The following is a 23,991-nucleotide window of genomic DNA, read 5'->3' on the forward strand; positions in this document are numbered from 1 at the left end:
GATATTATTAAGAAATCAAGATGGGCTGTTGACGATGGTGAAGAACAAGAGGAAAAAAAAAGACATGAAAAGAGAGTTAAACATCATAATAAAAAGTACGAATCCATCGCTACATCGAGTGCAGTCAAGGCTGCTGAACGTGTTGTTATGCGCACAGAAAAACCCGTTCCAAAACTTTATCCTTATTTAAGAGAATGTCGTCACGTTGATTGCTATGAGCGACTTAATCACATTGAAGAAGGATCTTATGGTATCGTCTTTAGAGCACGTGATAAAGAAACAAACGATATTGTTGCTCTGAAGAAACTAAAGCTACAGCCTGAAAGTGGTGGATTTCCTGTTACAAGTTTACGAGAAATCCACGCATTAATGACTATTAAACATCCAAATATTGTTAATGTGAGAGAGATTGTTGTAGGGAATCATATGGATCAGTAAGTTTTATGCTCTTTCTTTTTTTTTTATTTTTCCTTGATTTGTGATAATAGCATATTAAACATATTTTCATAGAGTATTTATTGTCATGGATTTTATTGATCATGATTTGAAAGGATTAATGCAAGATATGCGGGCACCATTCCTGCAATCAGAAATCAAGACATTGATGTTACAGCTTTTATCTGCAGTAGCATTGTTACATGATAATTGGATTATTCATCGTGATTTAAAGACAAGTAATTTACTATTAAATAATCGAGGCGAGATTAAAGTGGCCGATTTTGGTTTAGCTAGAAAATATGGTAGTCCTTTGGGTAATATGACCCAATTGGTTGTTACATTATGGTATAGAGCACCAGAGTTATTATTAGGTGCAAAAGAATATACAACCGCTATCGATATGTGGTCAGTAGGATGTATCTTTGCAGAATTAATCAATAATGAGCCTTTATTTTCGGGTAGAAGTGAAATTGATCAATTAGATAAGGTAAAGTATGTAAATGTATGTATGTATGTGTAGGATGATGTAATAATATGCAATTAGATTTTCAAACTATTAGGTAGCCCAACAGAAGAAGTATGGCCTGGATATTCTCAGCTACCTCATGCAAAGAATATAGCGCCTATACATCAACCGTAAGTATGCCTTTCTTTTATATATATAAATATATCAATATAAACAAAGATATTAAATTATAGGTTATTTAAAGATATAGTTCATTAAGAAGTAAATTTACTACGTTGACTCAAGCAGGCTTGGATCTTCTCTCACGATTATTGACTTATGATCCTTCTAAACGAATTACAGCAGAAGAGGCATTAAATCATCCTTACTTTCATGAAAGCCCTGCTCCTAAAGATCCTTCTTTATTTCCTACCTGGCCTTCTAAAGGATCAGGGCACAAGTAAGCAAATATAAATACACATACTTTCCTCTTAATACATACAATTGCTAATGTTTCTTTTCTTTTTCTTTTTTTTTTTTTACAACTTAGGAAACGAGCTTTTAGTCCATCTGCACCTGCTGCAGCTCATGGAGAAAATGATGATTTGGCAGGTACAATATTCGGTGGGCAAACTGAATCAACAGGTTTTCGACTGAAACTTGCATGAAAAAAAAAATGATACTTTTTTTTTTTTCTTCTTTTTTATTGTTTAAAAAACAGTACGTTTATCAGTCATTACACGAACAATGCAACCATTTCCAGCAACCTCAGCTAACTAAATTAAATGGATTTAATTATTTTGTACACACACACAAACTCATTCACTCTCTTTTAAAAAAAAAAAAAAAAAAAAAAAAAAAAAAAAAAAGTACCTTTTCATGCCATGTTAATAAAACACTCGAATTATATAATTCTGGTTTGCTCATGCCTGCATATAAATACTTCATTAAAACATCTTGTTGTTCATGAGTAAGAGATTTGACAATTTGAGATATGTCACTTGCACGGAATAAGTTTAAGACTTCTGTAACTGTTTTTGTACTTTCGGTCTATAAAAGTGGAATTAATAATTTTAGAATTATTTTGTTTCTTCATTTCCATGTATATACCTTTGCTAATTCGAGATTTTGGCCATAAGGTGGGTCCTCCAAAGCACGTGTTAAAGCATTATTTAAATCGCCTCTGTATACAAATTAGACAATCAGAAGAAAAAGATAGAGCTTTATAAATAATATAAAGCAATATATATTTGTATATATGTATATATAATGGTTTATTTATTAATTACCTTGTAAGTAAATTACGAACATCAGTGCTTCGTGTTTGAGTAGCAGACATAACTTGCTCAGGTGTTAATCCTGTTTCAAATTCAGAAAGGAATTCGTTTTCTGTATATGCATCTTCATCATATTGGTCAATATCAATTCTACGCCACGACATTTAGGTTATATATAGATATAAATATAGATATATAAAAAAAAAGAAGAAGAAATGAAGTGAAGTGGGTATTTCAACGTCATGAGTTTTAATTTACTTTATGTGCTGGGTTTTAATTATAATTATCACAAATACACACAGTTTCAGCAGGCATCAATTTTAGCGATGTACGCGTCCCAAAATCTTATTGATCTTGGACCATTAATTTCGTACTATATCTCAAAAATATTAGATAATGTTGAAAAAGGATACTTTTGCTCCTGTATAGGCTAGTAGTTTTATTTAAAAAATATATATATGTATATGTACTAATAGAAAATACATTGTTTCTTGTAGATATATTCAGTGCTGCCACTTTTATATACACTTACAAAAATAAATATGAGTCTGTAAGTCGTATTTCTTTTTTTTTTTTTTTTTGAGCAATATCGTTATTTAAGTCACCTCCCTGAGATTTTTGAGTTGACATGTGTCATCCTTTGAAGACACGTTTTATAAAAATAAAGTTATCTTGTCAGAAATATAATTTTATACTAGAAATGCAACCACGTATTTAGTGTGCTCTTCAATAACTAAATTATTAAAATTTAAACAATAAATATTTGTTTTGCTCTTTTATTTTCAAATAAAAAAAAAAAAAAATAGTGCTATAAAAACGTTCAAAGTGATAAGCAAATTTTTATTTCTTAACTAATTATCAAGTAAATAATAATGAAATGTCCAATACTGGAATAGGGGATTCTGGCTTTCTGAATTCAAAAATATTTCAATGTCTTTACCTTTGGATGCTTTTTTTCCTTGAGCAAATAATGAAGAAAATGTTAAAACTACTAAAGAAGAAAAAGAAAAAGGATTGTATAATGTAGGTAAGATTAATTATTCTACTAATCAATTGTTTATTTCTAATAATCCTTCATAAACTTAAATTTATTTTCTTTACTGTTAAATAGATAATAAAAAGAGATTTATGTTTTATTCATCACTATTGTTATTCATAGAGGAAGGATATACAAAAAAGGATAAAATTAACGCGATCCCAGAGATACCAGCGCAAATATAAAAACATAGATTAGGCATCGTATTGACAGATGCACTATAAATAAAGTTAACTGTTAACTGTGCAATAACCACTATATAACATTAATATATATATAATATATATATATAGGTATATGTTAGTTAATTATATACATATATAAATACACATATAAAATTTACCTGAGAGACTTTCTAAAATAGCTAGAGCACCAAATAATCTACCCACTTCAGAACGAGGAACTAGCCTGGTCATGATTGATCGAAGTGAAGGTGAAGTAAGCAAAGCAAAACTTTGAAGGGCACCAGCCATCATAAATGTTGAAGTATTTTGGGCAAGAGCGTAAAGGACTAAGCAAATAGTATCAATGATTAAGCCAGTGCAAATTAGCCACGAATCAAATCGAATGGAATTATCAGAAACTTCATCACTCAATTCTTCATATTTTGTTTCATTATCATCATTTTCTTGTTGTTCCCCTTCAGTATGAAAAGATGAAGCTTCTTCAACATAAAGTATAAAAGAAGAGGAATTTGAATTCTTTGGTCTTAATTTTGTTCTTTCATCTTCTTGCCCTTCCGTCGTCTTTTCCGCTTTGAAAAATTTAGAAAGTAAAGGTAATACTAACAGCATGCTTATTAATCTTGTAAATGACGTTAAACTCACATAGATGCCGCCTTCATATGCAGTCCATCCAAAACTAAGCATAGCATAAAGAATAGCTGGTGGTAATGCAACAATATTATACAAAAAATCTATACATGCAATGATAGGCAACGTAAACCCCTTTGTGTTTTTTGAAGATGTTTTATAAAATATACTCAGTACTGAAAAAATATTGAGTCGTTGTAATAGTGTTTGTTGTTCTTTATGAGTGACAGATGTTTCATTACCACAGTTACGATTTGACTCGGGTAAAAACAACCAGGTATATAATATAAAAGCTATATTGGCAATCAATACCAATAAAAGAATAGTTGTAATAGAGTTTGTTTCTTTCATTATAAATGAAGCAGCAGAGGGGCCTAAAGTAGCACCTAAAAACACAACACCCATCATATTGCCGAATAGAGTTGTCCTGTATAAATAAATAAATATGTATATGTATATGCATAAAATTATTGCTTTCTTAATTGTATAAAATAATATACCTCTCTAGTGGAGTTGTGCAATCTGAAATATAAGCATGAGCTGTTGCAAACAAGACAGCATCGCCAGCTAAGATACCTCGCATAACAGGTGCAATGAAAAGTAACGAAACACCAAAGATATTAGTGTACTTAATAGTCACAATGTAGCTAAGTATTAAAATAGCATTTCCAAACCCAGATATAATAAAAACTAGGCGTCTTCCTTTTCGATCTGATAAGGTGCCATAATAATCAGCAAATAGCATAGCTGTTGTTTAAAATTTAGCGGAGACAATTTAACAAAAAAAAAAAAAAGTTATTAAAAAAAAAAAAAAAAAATAGCATTATATCACTATTATTTACTTGAGCCATAACCTAATAATACAATAATAGCTTGAGCCTTGGATACAACAGCCTGAACTTCGGGGATTGTACATTTCTCAAAGGGTATATCAATATCAATATTACCTAGTTGTTGTTGGTAATATCTTTTGTTTCATTATTATTATTATTATTATATTACTATTATAATATATAACTAACGCATAATATATACCTATAACAGAATACAACACTATAGAATTGGATTATCGGAGCATACAATGCACTTAAAAGCAAAGAGATGATTATCTTTTATTAACATAGTAATAATGCATTATATTATTACCTAAAACAAAATGTCAAGACAAACAGAGGTAAAATAATGTACCAGGGAGACACTTTCTTAATAAAATCATGATTTTTCTTTTGGCCTGCAAGTAGTGGTGCATCTTCTTCATTTGATGATGACGAACTTGTGTTTATCATTTCTGAAAAAAGAGAAAAGAAATGAAAAGAGAAGGAAAGAAAAGGAAAAAGAAAAGAAAATCAAAAGAAAAAAAAAAAAAAGGTAAAAACATTATTAGTAAGCTCGTTGTTTAAATATTTCAGTTTGTTACATTTTTTTTTCTTTTTTCTTTATTGTTTTTAGCTGACCTTTGTGTTTAAAATCAATGTACACGAATCTAATCCTCTTTAATATGATCAAAGGATAGTTTTATATACATGTATATAAAAGAGTAATTGACCAGTGGGCACATAGCTTGTGGAATTGCTAAATTACCCTAGTCAGTTTAAAAAATTAAAAGTGATTAAAAATACCTTTAGAACTAAAGGTAGAAAAGTAAAGGCAAAAGTAAAAGATTGACTTCTAGAAAGAAAGGAAGGCTGCTTTTTGAAGGATGAATTGATTAATCAGTCTATTATGAGTGAGCCTTGATTGGAAAGGGGATCTTCAGTTGTTTGTGGCATTTGCAATCTTTAATGTATATATAAATACTATATCAAATGAGTTCTATTAAACAATGAATCGAAGTGGAAAGGGCAATATGAGGATGACTGTGAGATAACCAAGCAAGGCTCCAAAGAAGACATTACCTTCGGCCAGATCGTGTCATAGATAACCAAAGAATAGGATCAACCATTATTATATTGCGACAGACAGGTAAATATTTGGAATAGCAAGTAGATTATCTTTCATTTAAGCTGTCAAAAAAGAAAAGTGGAATAAATATTTTAAAAAGACATAAGTCAAGACTTTCAATAGAAGAGATACATCGCTTTCAATGATGCATTTTGTAAAGTTTTAGTCATTATGAATAATCTTTATATTGAAGAATTTCTTATTTTAGATAAATTTACTATATTTTATAGACTAGCAGAAAAAAAAATTTGAGATACTCTTTTAATTTTTTTAAAGCCAAGTTAGGATACATAGGTTATATTTGATATAAACAAAAATTGAAAACAAAAGTGATAACGTTATGTATTATTTATAACTGAGTAATTCTAAAGTTTAGTAGCGATAAGTTACTAATAGATTAAAATAGCAAGAATCATATTCTGATAGACTGTATATGTCTATATCACTATCAATTATATAAATTCTGTTATTTATTATTATGTAAGCTATTGTTTTGTATAATTAGTGAAAAAAAAAGAGGTCACAGATTGTCCATTTTTTCTATAGCATATATTTATTTGATTTTTTAATAAAACAGACAAGTTAATTATACACGTACATATATGCAATGAGTTCTAACAATAATAATGAACAGCACAAGTAATCCAGTAGTTTAACAAAAAAAAAAAAAAAAAAAAAAGTGTCAAATTTTAATTATTTTTTTTTTCTTTAGGAATAAGGATGATCTTATGGAAGTAATAGGCTCAACAGTTTTGGGTGTTCAAAGCTCATTTGGCTCTGTATATGACGTACATATTTGAACACATTTAAAAAAGGAAGAACATACACCTTCTAATTTATAAGTATCAAAGTCTTTAGAAAAAAGCTTAAAACAGAATTTACAAATGAGTCAAAGCATGATTCACATGATTGAAGAGATTTATAAAGCGAATATTAAAATTGGTAAACTTTTTTTTAGAAGAAAAAGAGAGTTATTAAATACTGAAATATAATAAAGGTAGTTCATTGAAACCAGCAGGAAATGGTAATATTCATATGACTTTAACGATAAATAACAGAACAAAGCTTCCTGTAACATCTATGGTTGGATTATTAAAATTTGAGACAAAAGAAGAAGTAACTATTATTCATGTGTATAGACCAAAAAAGAAAAAAAAAAATTCACAATTTTACTTTAGGTTAATTTAACTTATTTTGATTCATATCAAAAAAGTGAAAATAATTCAAATCAACAACTCCCAAATATTTTTGAATCATTGTGTGATTTGACTCCACAAACACAATATGTACAAGAAATTGAAATAAAATTAAAGCATGTAGTTCAATGCAATGGCATTTTTACTTTACATTTTCAAAATCCAGTTGATAAAAGACAAATTGAATTAAAACATTCTTTTGGATTATACTTAATTGATCAGGTATGTCTATAAATTTATAAAAAAAATACTTACAACTTACGATATTTTATAGTTCAAAAAAGAAATCGTAAATAATAATGTGAAACTAGATCTAGAAATTATAGATCAGCTCTGCTATCCGGTTGCATTTTTACGTGAAATAATGGAGATACATCCTATAAAGGGTATAGAAGTTGATATGTGTATACAGTTAATCGCTTCAAATGTAAGTAGAAACGATTTTTTTCTTAAAAAAAAAAGGTAGTAATAGTATCAACTAAAACTTTTTGTTTACAGATACAAATAATATGTAGAATTATAAATATTGCTGATGATTATAATACAGTTGAAGTTGAGTTTTCTAGTAATTCGAAGGAATTAACAGCAAAATTGATCATGGAATTAAACATGCTTTGTAGTTCATCACTTTAAATATAACAAGCTAAGGTTAAAAAATTCATAAAACTGTAGAAGGGTCTTGATTGCTTAATGTAATTGTTTTATTTTAAAGTTGAATAATTAATATACTATGCGTGTAATTTGCAATAAGTATTCTTTATGAAGTGTGTTTCTATAGCTTTGATGGGTTATAATGTAATAATGAACAAATGAAAATTATGATAAATATTATGAATGTAAAAGATGGAAAAGAAGAAGTTGTATTGTGGATATAATTAGCTCTTTTATCTGTATTTAATGCAATATTATCATCCTCCTTAAGATAGTGCTGGTAGAAGAATAATGGATCCTCCTTTGAGGAGTGTATAAATATCATTTTACTATTATTATAAAATGATAATTTCTTCATTTTTGTTATTTCTTTTTCAAAATTTTCTTCGGCTAACTTTTCAATAATATCCTGACTATGAAGAAACTGCTCTAGTACGACATTAGAATATCTTGCTACACCTGTGTAATTTAGAAATGCTTCCATTAACTCTCGCCAAATACTTGTCCGTTCCTCTTCTATGAGAACTTCCTCTAATGCAGCTGTAGCTAGATCAAGGAAGTTATCTTTATCGATTTGAAATGAAGAGGTATTCTTTTGTTGATTTGTTTTATATGTTTTAGTAGTTTTTCTTGATACAAAATTAGGACAAGAGGATATTTTTCTTCTAATAAGTTCCATATTATTGTTAAATAAAAGATCATTTGTATAATTCATTACTTTAGTTGACATTTTATATATGTATATGAAAAGAAGGAAGAAAGGAAGAAAGAAGTTAAGTTTTAAAGTATATATGCAAATTGTAAGAATAAATCAACTCTGTCCCACATAAAGCTCTTTTTACGCTTTGAACAAAGTCCGATAGTGATGCTAAATAATAAAAGATATCCGGATTTATGTTATGTTGTATCTGATGATTATGTTTGTTATTACATAAATTTTAATGTATTCGAAATGATTTTTTTTAGACTAGCAGAAAAAAAGATCAACTGAAATTGATAATATCTCATAATATAACTCATAATCTTCTTCTTCTCCTTTTTTCTCTTATAGCTACTAGTTTAATATCTTCTCTGACATCGGATCTGATCGGCATAGAGAAAGTTATTTAAAACTATACATACCCCAGTTTCCATCATATGATGAATTTTTAATAGAAATCAATAGACTTTCATGTGTAAAAATAAATAAGTACAAAGAATGGGGAAATTTTATTAAAATAAGCAATGATTTCTTAAAGCTTGGTATACATTATAATTAAATCATTAATAATGTGAGTGAGTGTGTGTGTGTGTTTTATTATTACTAAAGTATTCTTTTTTTTTTTTTTTACTGTTATATATCTTTATTTGAATATATGTTCATATCTTTTAAGTAGAATAGAATAATAGAGTTTAACTCTTTTGTTTAGCATTCCTATTAAAATAAAAATAAGAAATTAAACAGAAATGCACTGTGTAGAGTATTTTTAATTTATAACTTACATAGCATCTAATTCAGCCTTGAATTTTTTAGTAATCTCTGGTCGTTTAATCTTTTGTGCTGCAGTCAATAATCCCTAAAAAGAAAAAAGAAAAAAAAAAAAGTCAGGCTACATATCATCACAATTATAATTTTGTTACCGAGTCAGTGGTCCATTCATCATCACATAAGTGTACATCAAAAAGAAGCTCGGACCCTTTTAGGCCGCCCTCTTTGGCTTGATTAATAAGTGATTTAAGAATCGTCTTCTTTATAGTCTCATCCTGGCATAATGCCTTGAAATCTGTCTCGGTCACTTTTTTTTCACTAGCTAATTTACGAATTACAGGTTCGGACACAACGGCTAAAGCAACTGGCTTAGGGAATAAAGAATCAGCGTATACACAGATATTAAGGACATAAATACAACTCTTATATATTGATTCCAGTTTTTCAAGTGCAATATATTCACCATTATTCAATTTAACTAAATTCTTTTTTCTGTCAATGATAGTCAGCGTTCCGTTTTCATTCCATTCAGCAATATCACCTGTTTGTAACCAGTTATCTTCAGTAATTGTTTCTTTAGTGATATCGTCACGTTTCCAATACCCTTTTGTGATAGCAGGACCTCGAACCCAGACTTCACCTTGAGGCTTTGTATTTGTTGAAAAATAATTTGCGTCAGGGACATCAACAAGCTTAATTTCACAGCACGGAACAGGTGCCCCAACTTCACCATAGGCGAATTGTTCAGGTGTCATCACGCAACACATACTGTATATATATAATATTAATACTAGCATCACATTATGATATATTTATGTTTCTTACCCACAACCTATGGAGAGCAATATGAATAAAATGCAACAATTATATAAGTCAAATATAAATTAAAATAAAATATTCTACTCACTTTCAGTCATGCCTTTAAAATAAAATAAAAAATTAGCATATCATGTTATCTTCTTTTAATAAGAACATACCAAAACCACCTAAAATTGGACAAAGCGTAACAGATAAGAATTTTTGGGTTTCTACAGAAACTGGTGCTCCTCCAGATAAAGCAAATCGAAGTCGACCTCCTACTTGGTCTTTGATCTTATTAAATACAACTTTATCTATAAATCCTGTAGGAAGATGGCGTTCTAGTAACCAAGCTTTAGTGGTGTATGCTTTGTGAAACATTTTTTGTGCTTTTGAAGAAGTTGTTGAGATTTTTGCAAGAATTCCTTTACGAATAGATTCCCATACAGCAGGTACACCAGTCATTAATGTTGGTCTAAACTCCTTAATATCACCTTTACAGTTACGAACTGATGTATCTGTTAATGTACGCACAGATGCATATCCAAGACTAAAAAAAAAAATGAAAATAAAAAAGATAATGTTTCAGAATAAAAAGATAGTATATATGTATATATATAAAAGGGATGTCCTTACGTTATTCCCCAGTATACACAAACATTTTCGACAACAAATTCTAATACATGCGCCAGTGGAAGGTAGGCTATCATACTATCATGATCTGTTACAAGATGTCCAAGAATGGTATGACAAGCAGCAACTAAGATACATAATTTAAAAATAAATAAGATATAATACTAAAACAGATTGTTACACTTTACTAGCAGCCACTATGTTTTTATGTGACAACATAACACCTTTAGGATTTCCTGTGCTTCCGGAAGTATACATAATACAGCAAAGATCTTCTGGTTCAGGCTGTCTAGCTTCTCTTGGATTTTCTCTACCTAACTTAGCAATCTCATCTAAAGAAAATATTCTTTGAGTTACAGCTGCTTTAATTTTATAAAACGCATCAGCTTTAATTTCCCCGCTATAAATAATGCACTTGAGTGAGGGACATTTGTTAGCAACTTTTTGAACAGTAGGTAATAGATCAGATGTGGTATAGATAGCTTCTACTTCGGTCTCATTCATTGAATGAAGTAAACCTTCCTCGCCTAAAGTATCATATGCAGTAACAATTGTCATGTTTTGAGTAAAAGCACTATGAGCAGTAAGAAGCCAATACATGCTAAATAATCATAACCATGATCATAAAAAAAAAATAGGTAAATATATAAAAATTAATACTAAATAATAAGCTTACTTTGTCGAAGAGAATATTTCTATTTTGGACTTTTCTTTAAGCCCAATTTGAAGAAGTCCAGCACCAATATCATGAGTTAAGCGTGAAGCTTCCTTATAAGTTAAATAATGGTATCCTGATAGTTGAAAATAATTCCATGTCTTATTCTCTTTAATTTCTTCTCCATCAACAAACTTTGATACCTCTTTCTCCTCCTCTACTATTTTTTCAACTCTACGAAATCCGAACCCTTTACGTTCAGGATATTTTTTAGCACTATGATATAGAACATCATAAAGTGTATGAACATTATTATTTGGAACTCGGGTTAACCCCTCAGGCGCAAAAATGGATCTTCTAATACGTCCACCATTAGGCTGTTCAGGACCAACTTCGATAGTAAAAGACTTCATTTAAAAAATATTATAAAAAGACTAAAAGAAATAAACAAAAAAATAAAATAAGAACTGTTATTTGGTGGTTTTTATTATTATCATTTTATGTTGCACAATAAAATTCTTTATAACAATAGTGATCTGTAACAGTAAAATTGTCACATTGTGAGTAAGGAATATTGTGTAAAAAAAAAAAAGAAAAGAAACAATGTCCCTTTTTTGACATGAAACATTATTAGACAAATATTTTAAAGTTAAAACTATATAACTTGTTGGCTACATATATATTGTTTAATAAATATATGTATATGCATATGTATATTCTTGTAGATTATATATCAGTGACTAAAATAAGAGTGACAAAATAAATAAATATTTATATATATATTTTACACACATAACGCTATTTTTTTTCTTTACTTCCCAATGAACATTAATCTTTTCCATGTATTATAATGAATTGGGAAAACTGACTCCATATGATATTCACCATAAGATGTGAGTATGTTCCTTAATTTCCTTTTCAGGATATTGCGTCCGTGCATTTTTTCATGATGATATTAAAAACTATTGTAGAGAACTGAAGATAATAATCTTCATTTTTTTTAAAAAAAAAAATATATACATAGCATCATTTAATTTTTTTGTTTTTTATCATGTATTCAGATTAATTATATATATTAAATTCATTCAAATGATCAACTTTCATAAAACTGAAACATGTAAATTAAATGTTATAGTGATTGTCGGCAACACACGTCTCATAATTTAAAGTTATGATATTCATATTTTCCAATCTTTAAACAAATGTTACAATAAGAATCTTGTACAAAAGTGCGCGCCGGACAGCCCGGGATTTTACAATTATCACGTGATCGAAAATCGAAAAATTTTTACAAACTGTATATAGTATATACAAAAATAAAATTCGCAAGTTATGGTTTCTTGGTGTAGTTGGTTATCACGTCTGCTTTACACGCAGACGGTCGCCAGTTCGAACCTGGCAGGAATCATATTTTTTTAGCATGATTACCTATTGCTAAAAATTTTTTTTTTTTTTTGTTTCAATAATACGATATATTTTCAAGTATATTGTTATACTTTGATAAATCCGTTACATAGAAACTTATTAAGCATTACCTAAATTTATCTATTGATATTCAACATTCTTTTCCTCTCACTTATGTAATAATAAGTACAATTATATAAGCCTTATATAAATACTATTATTATTACTTTGTTAGACATGCCAGCTTATTCTAGCATTGAATAGGAATCCACATTAAAAGAACATTATTTGTATAAGTCAGATAGTCTTTTCTTTTCTATCTCATCTGTTGAATGCACTCTTTTACTTAGCATCGGTCGAGCCTTTCCTATTGTGATAGAGAGAATAGGTCTACCTTAGTCGAGCTTTGCTAATATAAAGCATTTAATTAAAAAAAAAAAAAAAAATACCTATTATAGCTGCTAATATGTATAAGTAATGTATTACGATATCAAATGGATTGCCAACTGGTTACTATTGTGGATGAAGAAATAATATTCATATTTTTTTTTGCTAAGTAATAAAAAATGAAGAAAAAAAAAAGAGAGAAAAACCAAGTGATTTAAATATTAAATTATTGATATATTTTAACACTTGTATGTACATAAGCCTTTTATTGGTTTGATTTTCCATTATTAAAACTATCTGACACCTTATCTAAAAAATCTGATCTAACCCCTTTCATGGCCACTCATACAACATTTATGAAATCAATAATATAAAATGACTAACATCTATTCTACTATAATATGTTCCCTTTCTCCTTAAGAACAATAGCGTATTAATACATAAAACAGATTAATCAATTATGTTGTACACAGAATTAAGTTATCAGATTTAATTTATTTTTAGTTTAGGACTACGGCCACCATTTGGTATCTAATAAGATTGTTTGAAATAATATGTATGATAAAAAAAATAAAAGGATACTAAATTATGTGCATTGCTCCATCAAATATATTGATATATAATTAATAAATATATTTTACATTTGAACATTGATTATTTTTTCAATAAACCGAAAGTTGTAATTCTAATAACATTATTATTCTAAATATATTATTTAATAAGGCTTCCACTAGCTTCTTCATGCTCCTCTTCTTCTTCATAAATATGTACAACCTCCTCTCGGGCATGTGCAGTTTCATAATCATTTGGATCTAATCTTTTACTTAAACTAAAAGTTAATGCACCTATTGCTGCCAAAAGTATAAATGTGGTATTGATTCGAAGTTGATAAGGAAGAAATGTCAAAGATAAAGATCTAAAATAAGAATAAATATTATTATATAAACATAACGGTTTTACAAATTACATCAGATTACTTACGCTGACCAAATCGTACCACAGATAGCAGGTCCAATAGAGCGCATAGCGCTTGCACAGCCTAGTTAAATAAAAAATCAGTATATATATATATATATGTATATATTTGTATTATAAAAAATACATTGAGAGAATCCATTAACAGCTCCTAATTTATCCACACTGGGGCACGCATTGTTTACTAAAATAGTACATCCAGTAAAGCAAATTGTATGTCCAATTGTTTTAATTGTTAATGATATCAATAACCCTACCCACACCCATAATTTAGTATTCGTTTCACCGTGAAAATCAGGTACAAAATAGAGTATACGAATTATGCCTTGGGAAAGATAGAGGAAGATGAGGATGCTTAGTACTATTTGAAGCAATCGTAAGAGCCCAAACCTTTTGGTTAGAGTAGGCAAAACAAATATTTGGCCAATTAAGGTAACTACACCGGCATAGCTAAGAGCAACACCAATCTCATTTGGAGTGAATCCTAAGCCGCCACTGTCTCTACTACTAGCAGTGTAAAGAGGAAACAATTCTATAAAATTATTATAAGTCAAATGTATAGTAGAAATAAAAAATACATTAATCTACCATCCATGAATATAGCTTGAAGAGCAAAGAATGCATATGTAACACATATTGATAGTACAGATGGAGTAAGTGCTTCTTTCAATGTAGGAGATGTGGGTTTATCGTGTACAGTAGGTGTAGGGGAATGCTGAATTTTGACAGTACCAGTATTTGAGTTTGTTTTAAATGTAGAGTAATGTTGCTCATTATTAAATGAATCATTTGTTAACAATTCCTCCTCTTCATCACCTTTCATTGCATTTTCATTATGAACTACGTGTGTTTCTTCCAAGAAAAATATACCAAATATGAGACCCAAGGTACAAATAGATGCTGAAATAAAGCATGGTAAAAAGTAAGGATAATTAGTTAAAAAATCTGAAATAATCCCAAGATTACTAAATACGTTAGGATAATTGGAAACTGGATGTGATAAAAAGCCACCGAGCATGGGACCGATAATTGATCCAAGACCATACATTAATGGTAATAATGAGAAAGCTTGTGCTCTTTGATGAGGTAAATAATCCATAGTTAGCTCTGATACCATGCTTTTCAAAACGCCGATATTACCATTCTAATAAAATTAATAATACGTTAAAACTATCTAAAAAAAAAAATGATGTACTATAGTAATTAGCTCACAAGAAGACCACATAAACTTCGAGATAAAAGTGCCCATATAAATGATTTTGATAGACCAAACAATAAAATACTAGATATTGTACCAACTAAGCCCTGCAAAATAACCGGTCTTCTACCAATTCGATCAGATAATATTCCCCAATGTATGCCTATTAAAAAATAAATCTATGTTACTTTATTATTATATTATTTTTTGCCTGTTATTTCTACCAGTCAAAAGTTGAGCAAGAGCAAAACATGATGTTATAAGGCCAACATAATAGCCTACACCTTTTTCATCAGCAATATGAAAATCTCTTATCATCTAAAGATAATTATATAAACATAAGCAAACTTAATGATTAATTTAAATTACTTGTACTACCTGAACGACAAAAGGAAAAATAACAGTAAAACAAATTGGTTCCTAATAGAATCATACATGTCAGCGATCATGCTCATCTAACAATAAATCTATAAAATGTCAAAAAGGAATGCATAATACCTACAGCAAAACGACATACGCAAATGGCAAATAATTGTCTATACGGTAATGGCTTTGTTGTTTTTTGCAACATTTTTCTTTTTTTTTTTTATTTATTTATTGTTTGGTATATGTGCAAAATAAAAAGTTAAAAAAAAACTCATCTTTTGTTTAATTCTATCTTTTTTTTTTTTTTTTTTTTTTTTTTTTGTTTTATAAAACGGAATTAGATAGATATGATTCCTTCGGGATAACTTTAATCCAGAATCAATAAAAAAGGAACAGTGCTCTTTTCAAAAGGAACTAATTAAATAATCTTAATTTTTTTAACGAATAGAATACTCCTAATTTATGAAACAAAAGTTTTTTTTTATTGTTTGTATCAGTAATAGTGGTTTTTTAGTAATTATTATGCAGTAACTGGTTAACAATACATGAATGCCAGAATGAGTTACATTTATGCAAGGAAAATATACAATAATTTTATTTGAATATGCATAAAGTAAAAACGTCTTAAACGTTGTTATACTACTTAAACTATTCAACTGAAAAAAAAATAGTAATTTGTAGCTTAAAATTCTATCAGATTTTGAACTATTCTTTAATACTTCATGATTTACTGTTGAGCAAATTCAGAAAATTAAAATGCTTGCAATATATCTAATTAGCTTCCAAATTAAATACCATTATTACAATAAGCTCTTTATCTGATCGTCGAACATTTAACATTTGTTGCAGGTCTGACGATCGGATAGCAATATTATTAATGGAGTCATATTTATTTGTGAAATTAATGATTAGATTAATATAGATATTCAATTATGTAACTACGTTCAATAGGTAAATTATAAATATATGAATATATAAGACTTGAATTAAGTGACACTCCGATGGCTTCCATTTGTAAACTTTTGTTTGAGTTAGATTACTTCTATCATGGTAAACTTTCTTCTGAAACCCTCTCTCTTGACACCAAGCTGATAGCTTGGTTGTGTAATTCTTAGTCTAGTATTTAACGATATATTTCCCTTTCCGTCTTTTCTTCTTGGTCATTTTTACCCTTTTGACCAACAAAAGGTTTTTTAGCAGTCTTCCCACTTTTTTGATCTGACCCAGGTGAAACAATACAAACGTATTATGTGCTCACAAGTTTTTTTTTTCTTAAAAAAAAAAAAATTTTTTTTTTTACTCATACAAGACATCCAACCAGAAAAATGAAAAAATTCAAAAAATATGATTCCTGCCAGGTTCGAACTGGCGACCGTCTGCGTGTAAAGCAGACGTGATAACCAACTACACCAAGAAACCATAACTTGCAAATTTTATTTTTGTATATACTATATACAGTTTGGAAAAATTTTCGATTTTTGATCACGTGACTAGAGAAAAATTCCGGGCTGTCCGGCGCGCACTGTTATGTGTATCATTTTTACTTATATTTTGTCTATTGGGATCTTTGACAAGCGATATATAATCATAGAGATTGTTAGAAAGGATATTATGTTGTATTTAATTTAATAACGCTATGAAAAGGTGAAAGTATTGAATAGAGATGATAATTTTGTATATTTGATTGAATAAACATCTTATTTTATTTTATATGTAAGCTTGATATAATCTTTATTTAGCATACAGTTATATTAGAAAAGTGAGTTTGTCATTGAGATATATGGTTTAAATCTTATATTTGATATTTTCTAAAGCTACTTTATGATACAATATGTAATAAAATAAAATTGATATGAAGCTTATTCAATATAAATACAGTTTTAATATATGCCTTTTGTGTTAATGATATTGTTTATTATTATTTGTTATCTATATCGCAATTCATAAAATTAAATAATATAATGTTCAAAACTTAATATAAGCAAATAATAGTGAGCAGTTAAGCATATCTAAATAGAATAGCTATTTATAACATTTAATCAATAATATTATCATCAACATCAGATTAATAACAACTATTACTTGTTATTTTATCAGACTAATCTTAGAATGTTATGGTAAATTCTAACAAAAAGAAAATTATTAATTGTGTTAAAGCATGATATCTGAAGAAACAAGCTGTGTCAAATAATATTGCATACTAGTGTTTAATTCGGCTGAATCAAAGTTGTACCTTAGATGCCAAATTTAAATTGGTTACTGTCATATCCTTTGGATCAAACAGCCCTAATAATAGAATCAAAGGAAAATGATATTATCTTTATTATTACAAGTATATAATGCAGTTGGCTCTTTGGCTGTTAATTGCTATACTAGAGTTTCAAAGGTATATAAAAGTTACTTAAGTGAAGGGGAAACTAAAAAAACTATCTATAGAATCCCAAAGATATAAAAAAGGGGCGGATCAAGACATAGATAAAATATGCTTGTTAAAAACTATAAAAAGGGGCTGATTATTTTTAAAAAAGAGCTGAATTGTCAGATCTTACTTCAAAAGATAAACACAATATAATAGATTCTTATAGAATTTTCTTTATCTATCATTTCTTTCTTTCTTCTAACAGAGAGCATTGTATAAATAACTATCTAGACACTATTAAATAAGTTAATCACATAACAATTCTTAAAACAGGTAATAACAATTTATTAACCAACAACTTTATTAAGTCCACCTAGAATATGTCTATAGCAACAGTAAAATTACAATCTTTATTTAGTATAGAAATGCGAAGTTAAAGGAAGTTGTGATACCTTTCAAAATATGTAGATATTCTGTTCATTTATTCTTCTGCAGACTAGATAGTCATATTTATATAAGTGGATAATACTCTTTTTGAATAAAAATTAAACTTCAGGGATATAAATGATATAACGCAAACTGATACCAATATACCTTATATCACTCATCCAGACCGGGCATTATAAATTAGTCATCTACACTATAAAAAAAATGCAGATTATAAAAAACAAAACAATATATCGATTTACAGTTAGAAAGTGTATCGAATATAATGAATACAGTGAAATAATTGATTCTCTATAACTTGCTTTTTTTAATAATATTTTTTTGCCGAGTAAATTAGTAATATAAGTTTTGTTACTTGAAGAAATTATTAACGAAAAAAAAAAAAAAAGAAAGCTACTAGGTTTGTCATTAAAAAAATTTGTTAAAAATCTGAAAGTACTACTCTTAAGTTTATTAACTACTCGACATAAGTTTTTATAATAGAAATAATTATCTATCATCAAAAATAAGTAAGTAAAAAGCAATAAGAACAGTCTTGTAATAATGGTTTTTTTTTTTTTTTTTTTTTTTTTTTTTTTTTTTTCGGTGATGTGATCAATGCAATGAAGAACCATATCAAAGATTCAAATTTATTTTGCTTGTTTTTTTTTATTTAATAAATCAGGCTATTTCGGTCGTTTAAATATGAAAACTACAGTTATTTTGCTTGTAATAAATAAGTATACACATTCTTTTTTATTCATTTATTAAATTATACATTATTCAAAATTCTCTTTCCAAATAGATAGTCTAAAGTTAAATATCACAGGATGGATCAATCTAGTGATCCTCGTAAGTATTTATTTGGTTCCAGCTATTAAATTCTTAATTTTAATATTGGACTCACATGCTAATTCCTTTTTCTAAATCAACTTCATTCAGAGGATGGTCAAACGACGCCCATGAACGTAAAACGCCGCTCAGCAGTATGTTATTTTTCCTTTCAAAATTACATACATATTTTCAATAATCAAATGTAAAAAGCATACTAAAATAATATAAATATATACATATAAATATGTATGTATATATTTAGTGGATAGCTTGGTTTTGCTCTAGAAAACAAAATCGATATTATGCAGATGTAGACGAAAGTTTTATAGAAGATCCTTTTAATTTAATTGGACTGAATGCACATATTCCTTTATATAAAGAAACTCTTGAGATAATCTTGGATCTTGAACCTGTCGATGTTATGTATAATCGTGTTCCTGATTTAAGTCTACTAGAACCTTCAGCTGAGCTTTTATATGGACTTATCCATCAGCGATATATTATTACAAAACAAGGCATGATTCAAATGGTATTTTACCTTCTCCTTCCTCCCCTCTTTTTTTTATTTCTTTTTCTTTCGGATAAAAGTTAATGGGTTTTTTTTCTTTTGCACATAGTATCAAAAATACAGGATGGGAGATTTTGGAAAATGTCCTAGGGTATATTGTAATGATAGCTATGTGCTACCTTGCGGCCAACATGATACGCCTAAACTAAGTACAGTACGACTTTATTGTCCTAATTGTAAAGATATCTATATACCATCAAATCCTAGATATCAAAATATTGATGGTAAATATTTGATTTTGTTTTTATTATGTACATGTATACAATTTTAATTTCCCTTTTCCTTTTCCTTTCAGGTTCTCATTTTGGGACTACATTTCCTCATTTATTTATCCAAACATTTCCAGACTGCATCAAGCCTATTAAGCCAGAGATATATACCGCGAAATTATTTGGATTTCGAATTAATGAATTATCTGAATCAGGACCTCGTATGCAATGGCTAAGAATTTATAAAGATAATAATAAGCCATTCATAGTAGACCAAAAAGAAAAAGAAGAGGAGGATTAACACTACGTTGTAAATGCTAAGTAGTTTAATACTTATTATACATATAAATTTATATTTATGTGAATTAAATAAAAAGATGTGATTATTAAGAAGGAAAAAAAAAAGAAGGGGGGGTATTTTATTTATTTACTGACAGCAAAATTAAAATATATAATTATTAAAATAGACATTAAGAATATGGCGATTTTGAGTTATTGTTAGTTGGTGCTTGTCTATCTGCCTGTCTCTTTACAAGATAGTTTAATTTATCCATCACTTCCTCTAGTTTCATTTTACGTTCCTGTAAATCAAGGTGCTTTTGTATAGGCGGATTTTCTCTAGCAAATTGTTGAATTTGGCGTCGATCCATTTCATAAACTAAACGGTTATCTACTTCACGAGGGAATTGAAAGAAGAATTCATTTAATAATTCAACTTGAATAAACATGACAGCCTACATATATATATAAAACTTTAGGTTATTATGATATTCTAAATATATATAAATATTACCGTATAAGTTAATTTTTCTGCAATGACATTCAAAAAGGCTTCAGGGCAATATTGCTTATTTTCAGATGATTTACATTGTCTACTCTTTAAAGCAGCAATTCTATACTTGAGAATAATTGATCTATCTCTCAAATAGATCGCCTCTTTTGCTTTTTCAAGTAATTTAGGATTATAAAAAGATTTTATAACTTCTTCCTCTTCCTCTTCTTCATGATTTTCACTATTTTTTAAGTCTTGATTTTTTTTTTGACGTCGATCTTCTTCTTTTTCTGTATCTAAAAGATAATTTATAGCACTCTTTAACTTCTTTTTGCCAACAGAATTTTTGATTGAATTAGCCATATCATCGCACATCTCAAGTTCCTTTTCTAATAATGCAATCGTACGTTTGACACCATCATTCCATTCATTATCAGTAATTTCGACCTACAAAAAAAAGTTAATGAACAGATAAAAAAAAAAAAAAACGCTTTACTACCTCAAATTTGTATGGCTTAATTGTATTTTCTACTTGATCACTTGTAGTTAAAAATTTACTTCTTAATATTTCATTAGTAAAGTTCATAATTTGTTTTCTAGTCTCAGAATGATGGCTAAATGATTCAACGTTTGCTAGTCTTTCCATATTATACATCAAGACATCAACTACTAATTGAGTTGTTGCTCTTCCAATTCCACTTTTTGTTAAAGCAGCAGCGGCAAAGTCTATCTTATACAGCCAATAAATGTCATCTTGAGAAGCTTTAGGTAACTCAACAATCTTTGGATCACTCCAATATTGTTCTGCACAAATATCGAGTACTCTCTGCTCTAACATGGATCGTACTTCATGACGTACTTGAGGTTTACCAAAATTATTTGCAAAATTTTTAAAATCATGTTTTAAACAGTCCATTGTCTCGGCAACATAGGATTCAGCAGTAACTCTTCTATCATTATATTGAACCTTAAACTGATATTTGGCCTCTTCTAATTCACGTTGTACAGCATCAACAATGCTATATAAAGATTTACCCATACTTTGCTCCAAGACATTCATTAATTTGCGCCTTAAAGTAGAGGTACCTACGAGTATATCATGTTGATTAAAGATAAGATGAGATCTAAAATAAGCCTCTTCATTCTTCATTAAAGCATGAGACATATTGCTGTCATTATTATCCTGTGGCGCTTTACAGACCACACCAATATAACCTAGATGAAGTGGATAATCTGTATTACGAAGAATAGCAGCACCTACTTCTGGAGGTACAAGATCCATTTTAGTGATTACACCAATTGTACGAAGTCCAAGAGGATCCCATTTTCTGCTTGCTCTAAGAGCAGGTGAATTAGCAAGATCAACATTAGCACTACAAACGGCTAAAATGATATTGGGTCCTCGAATATATTTTTCACACAAGTCTTCAATCTTATTCTTAAGTGTCTCAGGTTGATTTCTATTTGATATTTGAATATAACCCGGTAAATCAATTAAAGTAAGATCAGGAACGTTAGGTGAATAAACACGAAGTTCAATAGGTTTATCTGACACACATTCAGATTCAGAGACAGCTAAATTCATATCTACTAAAGTCTTTTGAATCTTTTTAAAATCATGTATTTTTCCTAATCCAAGTTGAGGGAATTCTCCATATTCTTCATCTTGATTTGGTGTATGAATCAAAGTTAACTCAATAGGTCTTCGAGTAACCATATTTGTTCCCCTATACAAGACACAAAGATCAGTATTATTATTATTATTATTATTATTACCAACTTTACTTTGGAAGAAATTCATGTCCTACAATAGCTTCTAATACTGAACTTTTACCAGAACTTTGAGATCCAATGACTACTATACTAGGTAGCTTCAATGTTTCATTATGATCAATGGACATCAATATACTACGAATCTCGATTAATTTCTTTGTTAACATCATCAACTGTTCATCTTGTACACTAAATCCATATTCATTTTTCTTTCTTTTTTTATTCTTTTTTTTTCTTCCTTTTCCTCTTCGTCATCCTCATTTAAATACATAGCTATTCCTGCAGCAGCAGCAGCAGTAGCAGTAGCAGTAGCAGTAGCAGTAGCAGCAGTATCAGTATTATTATTATTTCTATCATTTCCGCTGTTATTATTTTGTTGTTGCTCATTGTTTATAGATTTAAGACTAGTGTTTTTTGTTTGTTTTGCCAGTAGTATTTTATGAAAAGAGACAGGGAGCGGTAATTGCAATTCAGATACAGATGTACCTAAACCATTAAACTTTGCATGAACATTTTGAAAAATAGAGTCAAGTAAATTCGAACTTTCTTGAATGAGTTCTTTACTTTTATCGGATAATTCTATCAAAAGAAATTTGTTAATATGTGCATTCTAATATTTTATGCGTTTGTACTTTGAAGTTTATTCGTTGCAATACTAGTCGTGCCTCTAACATGAATGGGCGTATGAATCGATCTTAGCGCCATTCGAGACATGGGCCATAAACGAATAGATCTGTTTTGAGAGTACAAGGTAAAAGGAGGAGGAGACGCATGGTAAGTATGAATACAAACTGTTTGATGCAGAAGTGAAAATGAGGTTTTAGAGTAAACAAAATCTCTGATTAGGTGAAATGAAGGCCTTGTTTGTGATGGAAATATCTTTGAATGAATAGTAAATTTATTTTTGTGAATAATTTTTGATATCATATGAAATAAATAAATTAAGGGAAGGGGACAGCCATAATTAAAAATAATAATAATAATAAAAAAAAATAATTTAACTGAGCAAAGTAACTTCAAGATTATGTAATATGGCTTAATCATTTTATTCGCAAATATAATAAAATAATTTACATTTCGAATAATGCTGATGACCTTAGAACAACCATTAGATGTAATATTTAATTTTATATTTGGAATAGATAATGAGACTTACCCATAAAAGACTTTAAATACAAAGATTTGAAGTTGTATTATTAGTACTTCATTAATAAAAAGACAAGGGAATTTACAGCCAGAATAATGTTATCAATCTATTAATCCTCAGCCATAACAATATGACCAACAAAATCAGCAAGACATAAAAAAAGAAAAAAAAGGCTTCCTTTAGTTAAAATTTAATTGTAGAACACAATTTATCGGTCTCATCG

General features: G+C 28.8%; 10 protein-coding genes and 2 non-coding genes across 12 annotated transcripts; 5 read left to right on the forward strand and 7 right to left on the reverse strand.

Moving 5' to 3' along the window:
* Positions 1-147: 147 nt before the first annotated feature.
* On the forward strand, positions 148-1,347 carry BX663DRAFT_426306 (kinase-like domain-containing protein; the record flags this gene model as incomplete). Its single annotated transcript, XM_051522533.1, has 4 exons — positions 148-434; positions 511-925; positions 983-1,074; positions 1,149-1,347. The coding sequence occupies 4 exons, from the start codon at positions 148-150 to the stop codon at positions 1,345-1,347; spliced, it is 993 nt and encodes a 330-aa protein (XP_051387116.1).
* A 246-nt stretch (positions 1,348-1,593) lies between these two features.
* Positions 1,594-2,324, reverse strand: BX663DRAFT_426930 (actin-related protein 2/3 complex subunit 5; the record flags this gene model as incomplete). Its single annotated transcript, XM_051522584.1, has 4 exons — positions 1,594-1,659; positions 1,838-1,933; positions 1,994-2,066; positions 2,173-2,324. 4 exons carry the CDS (start codon positions 2,322-2,324, stop codon positions 1,594-1,596), a joined length of 387 nt encoding a protein of 128 aa, XP_051387117.1.
* Positions 2,325-3,504: 1,180 nt separating this feature from the next.
* BX663DRAFT_427111 (major facilitator superfamily domain-containing protein) lies at positions 3,505-5,294 on the reverse strand (the record flags this gene model as incomplete). The annotated part of the gene is made up of 5 exons (XM_051522598.1): positions 3,505-4,435; positions 4,509-4,755; positions 4,851-4,975; positions 5,044-5,094; positions 5,155-5,294. The coding sequence occupies 5 exons, from the start codon at positions 5,292-5,294 to the stop codon at positions 3,505-3,507; spliced, it is 1,494 nt and encodes a 497-aa protein (XP_051387118.1).
* A 1,206-nt stretch (positions 5,295-6,500) lies between these two features.
* Positions 6,501-7,115, forward strand: BX663DRAFT_129192 (uncharacterized protein). The gene is made up of 3 exons (XM_051521536.1): positions 6,501-6,588; positions 6,662-6,737; positions 6,801-7,115. The coding sequence occupies exons 1-3, from the start codon at positions 6,557-6,559 to the stop codon at positions 6,939-6,941; spliced, it is 249 nt and encodes an 82-aa protein (XP_051387119.1). The 5' UTR covers positions 6,501-6,556; the 3' UTR covers positions 6,942-7,115.
* BX663DRAFT_129196 (uncharacterized protein) lies at positions 6,508-7,851 on the forward strand. Its single transcript, XM_051521537.1, has 5 exons — positions 6,508-6,891; positions 6,951-7,065; positions 7,128-7,367; positions 7,420-7,572; positions 7,644-7,851. The coding sequence occupies exons 2-5, from the start codon at positions 6,985-6,987 to the stop codon at positions 7,776-7,778; spliced, it is 609 nt and encodes a 202-aa protein (XP_051387120.1). The 5' UTR covers positions 6,508-6,891; positions 6,951-6,984; the 3' UTR covers positions 7,779-7,851.
* Positions 7,852-7,878: 27 nt separating this feature from the next.
* BX663DRAFT_494943 (uncharacterized protein) lies at positions 7,879-8,550 on the reverse strand. Its single transcript, XM_051525566.1, has one exon. It carries the CDS (start codon positions 8,524-8,526, stop codon positions 7,918-7,920), a length of 609 nt encoding a protein of 202 aa, XP_051387121.1. The 5' UTR covers positions 8,527-8,550; the 3' UTR covers positions 7,879-7,917.
* Positions 8,551-9,107: 557 nt separating this feature from the next.
* BX663DRAFT_494945 (uncharacterized protein) lies at positions 9,108-11,827 on the reverse strand. The gene is made up of 7 exons (XM_051525567.1): positions 11,372-11,827; positions 10,884-11,296; positions 10,699-10,822; positions 10,238-10,612; positions 9,417-10,032; positions 9,279-9,352; positions 9,108-9,210 (listed from the first exon to the last, which is right to left on the reverse strand). The coding sequence occupies exons 1-7, from the start codon at positions 11,761-11,763 to the stop codon at positions 9,189-9,191; spliced, it is 2,016 nt and encodes a 671-aa protein (XP_051387122.1). The 5' UTR covers positions 11,764-11,827; the 3' UTR covers positions 9,108-9,188.
* Positions 11,828-12,684: 857 nt separating this feature from the next.
* BX663DRAFT_t18 lies at positions 12,685-12,758 on the forward strand. Its single transcript has one exon. It is a non-coding gene; the product is annotated as a tRNA-Val (tRNA).
* Positions 12,759-13,609: 851 nt separating this feature from the next.
* On the reverse strand, positions 13,610-15,914 carry BX663DRAFT_447178 (major facilitator superfamily domain-containing protein). Its single transcript, XM_051523692.1, has 8 exons — positions 15,817-15,914; positions 15,693-15,734; positions 15,539-15,632; positions 15,329-15,477; positions 14,705-15,260; positions 14,244-14,648; positions 14,123-14,180; positions 13,610-14,057 (listed from the first exon to the last, which is right to left on the reverse strand). The coding sequence occupies exons 1-8, from the start codon at positions 15,883-15,885 to the stop codon at positions 13,853-13,855; spliced, it is 1,578 nt and encodes a 525-aa protein (XP_051387123.1). The 5' UTR covers positions 15,886-15,914; the 3' UTR covers positions 13,610-13,852.
* Positions 15,915-17,025: 1,111 nt separating this feature from the next.
* On the reverse strand, positions 17,026-17,099 carry BX663DRAFT_t19. The gene has a single exon. It is a non-coding gene; the product is annotated as a tRNA-Val (tRNA).
* Positions 17,100-19,234: 2,135 nt separating this feature from the next.
* On the forward strand, positions 19,235-20,377 carry BX663DRAFT_573241 (casein kinase II, regulatory subunit; the record flags this gene model as incomplete). Its single annotated transcript, XM_051532143.1, has 4 exons — positions 19,235-19,451; positions 19,562-19,828; positions 19,917-20,091; positions 20,292-20,377. Exons 1-4 carry the CDS (start codon positions 19,428-19,430, stop codon positions 20,375-20,377), a joined length of 552 nt encoding a protein of 183 aa, XP_051387124.1. The 5' UTR covers positions 19,235-19,427.
* A 169-nt stretch (positions 20,378-20,546) lies between these two features.
* On the reverse strand, positions 20,547-23,326 carry BX663DRAFT_528944 (P-loop containing nucleoside triphosphate hydrolase protein; the record flags this gene model as incomplete). Its single annotated transcript, XM_051530205.1, has 5 exons — positions 20,547-20,810; positions 20,870-21,295; positions 21,348-22,575; positions 22,634-22,802; positions 23,254-23,326. The coding sequence occupies 5 exons, from the start codon at positions 23,324-23,326 to the stop codon at positions 20,547-20,549; spliced, it is 2,160 nt and encodes a 719-aa protein (XP_051387125.1).
* Between the last annotated feature and the right edge of the window lie 665 nt (positions 23,327-23,991).

Source organism: Cokeromyces recurvatus (genome assembly GCF_025118155.1).
Source record: "Cokeromyces recurvatus strain NRRL 2243 chromosome Unknown BX663scaffold_2, whole genome shotgun sequence".
Lineage (NCBI taxonomy): Eukaryota > Fungi > Mucoromycota > Mucoromycetes > Mucorales > Mucoraceae > Cokeromyces > Cokeromyces recurvatus.

Bases quoted from the DNA above. Each gene is read 5' to 3' on its own strand.
- BX663DRAFT_494945 (XM_051525567.1), bottom strand. From the start codon at position 11,763: ATGAAGTCTTTTACTATCGAAGTTGGTCCTGAACAGCCTAATGGTGGA. The intron at 10,033-10,237 runs GTTCTTATTAAA...ATATATATACAG, and splicing joins ATTTTAGGTGGTTTTGGTAT to TATGTGTTGCGTGATGACAC. The intron at 9,353-9,416 runs GTAACAAAATTA...TTTTCTTTTTAG, and splicing joins ATGAATGGACCACTGACTCG to GGATTATTGACTGCAGCACA.
- BX663DRAFT_447178 (XM_051523692.1), bottom strand. From the start codon at position 15,885: ATGTTGCAAAAAACAACAAAGCCATTACCGTATAGACAATTATTTGCC. The intron at 15,478-15,538 runs GTAGAAATAACA...ATTTTTTAATAG, and splicing joins TCTTGCTCAACTTTTGACTG to GCATACATTGGGGAATATTA. The intron at 15,261-15,328 runs GTGAGCTAATTA...TAATTTTATTAG, and splicing joins GAAGTTTATGTGGTCTTCTT to AATGGTAATATCGGCGTTTT.
- BX663DRAFT_494943 (XM_051525566.1), bottom strand. From the start codon at position 8,526: ATGTCAACTAAAGTAATGAATTATACAAATGATCTTTTATTTAACAAT.
- BX663DRAFT_129196 (XM_051521537.1), top strand. From the start codon at position 6,985: ATGACTTTAACGATAAATAACAGAACAAAGCTTCCTGTAACATCTATG. The intron at 7,066-7,127 runs GTAACTATTATT...ATTTTACTTTAG, and splicing joins AATTTGAGACAAAAGAAGAA to GTTAATTTAACTTATTTTGA. The intron at 7,573-7,643 runs GTAAGTAGAAAC...TTTTGTTTACAG, and splicing joins TACAGTTAATCGCTTCAAAT to ATACAAATAATATGTAGAAT.
- BX663DRAFT_129192 (XM_051521536.1), top strand. From the start codon at position 6,557: ATGAGTTCTAACAATAATAATGAACAGCACAA. The intron at 6,589-6,661 runs GTAATCCAGTAG...TTTTTTCTTTAG, and splicing joins AATAATAATGAACAGCACAA to GAATAAGGATGATCTTATGG. The intron at 6,738-6,800 runs GTACATATTTGA...TAAGTATCAAAG, and splicing joins CATTTGGCTCTGTATATGAC to TCTTTAGAAAAAAGCTTAAA.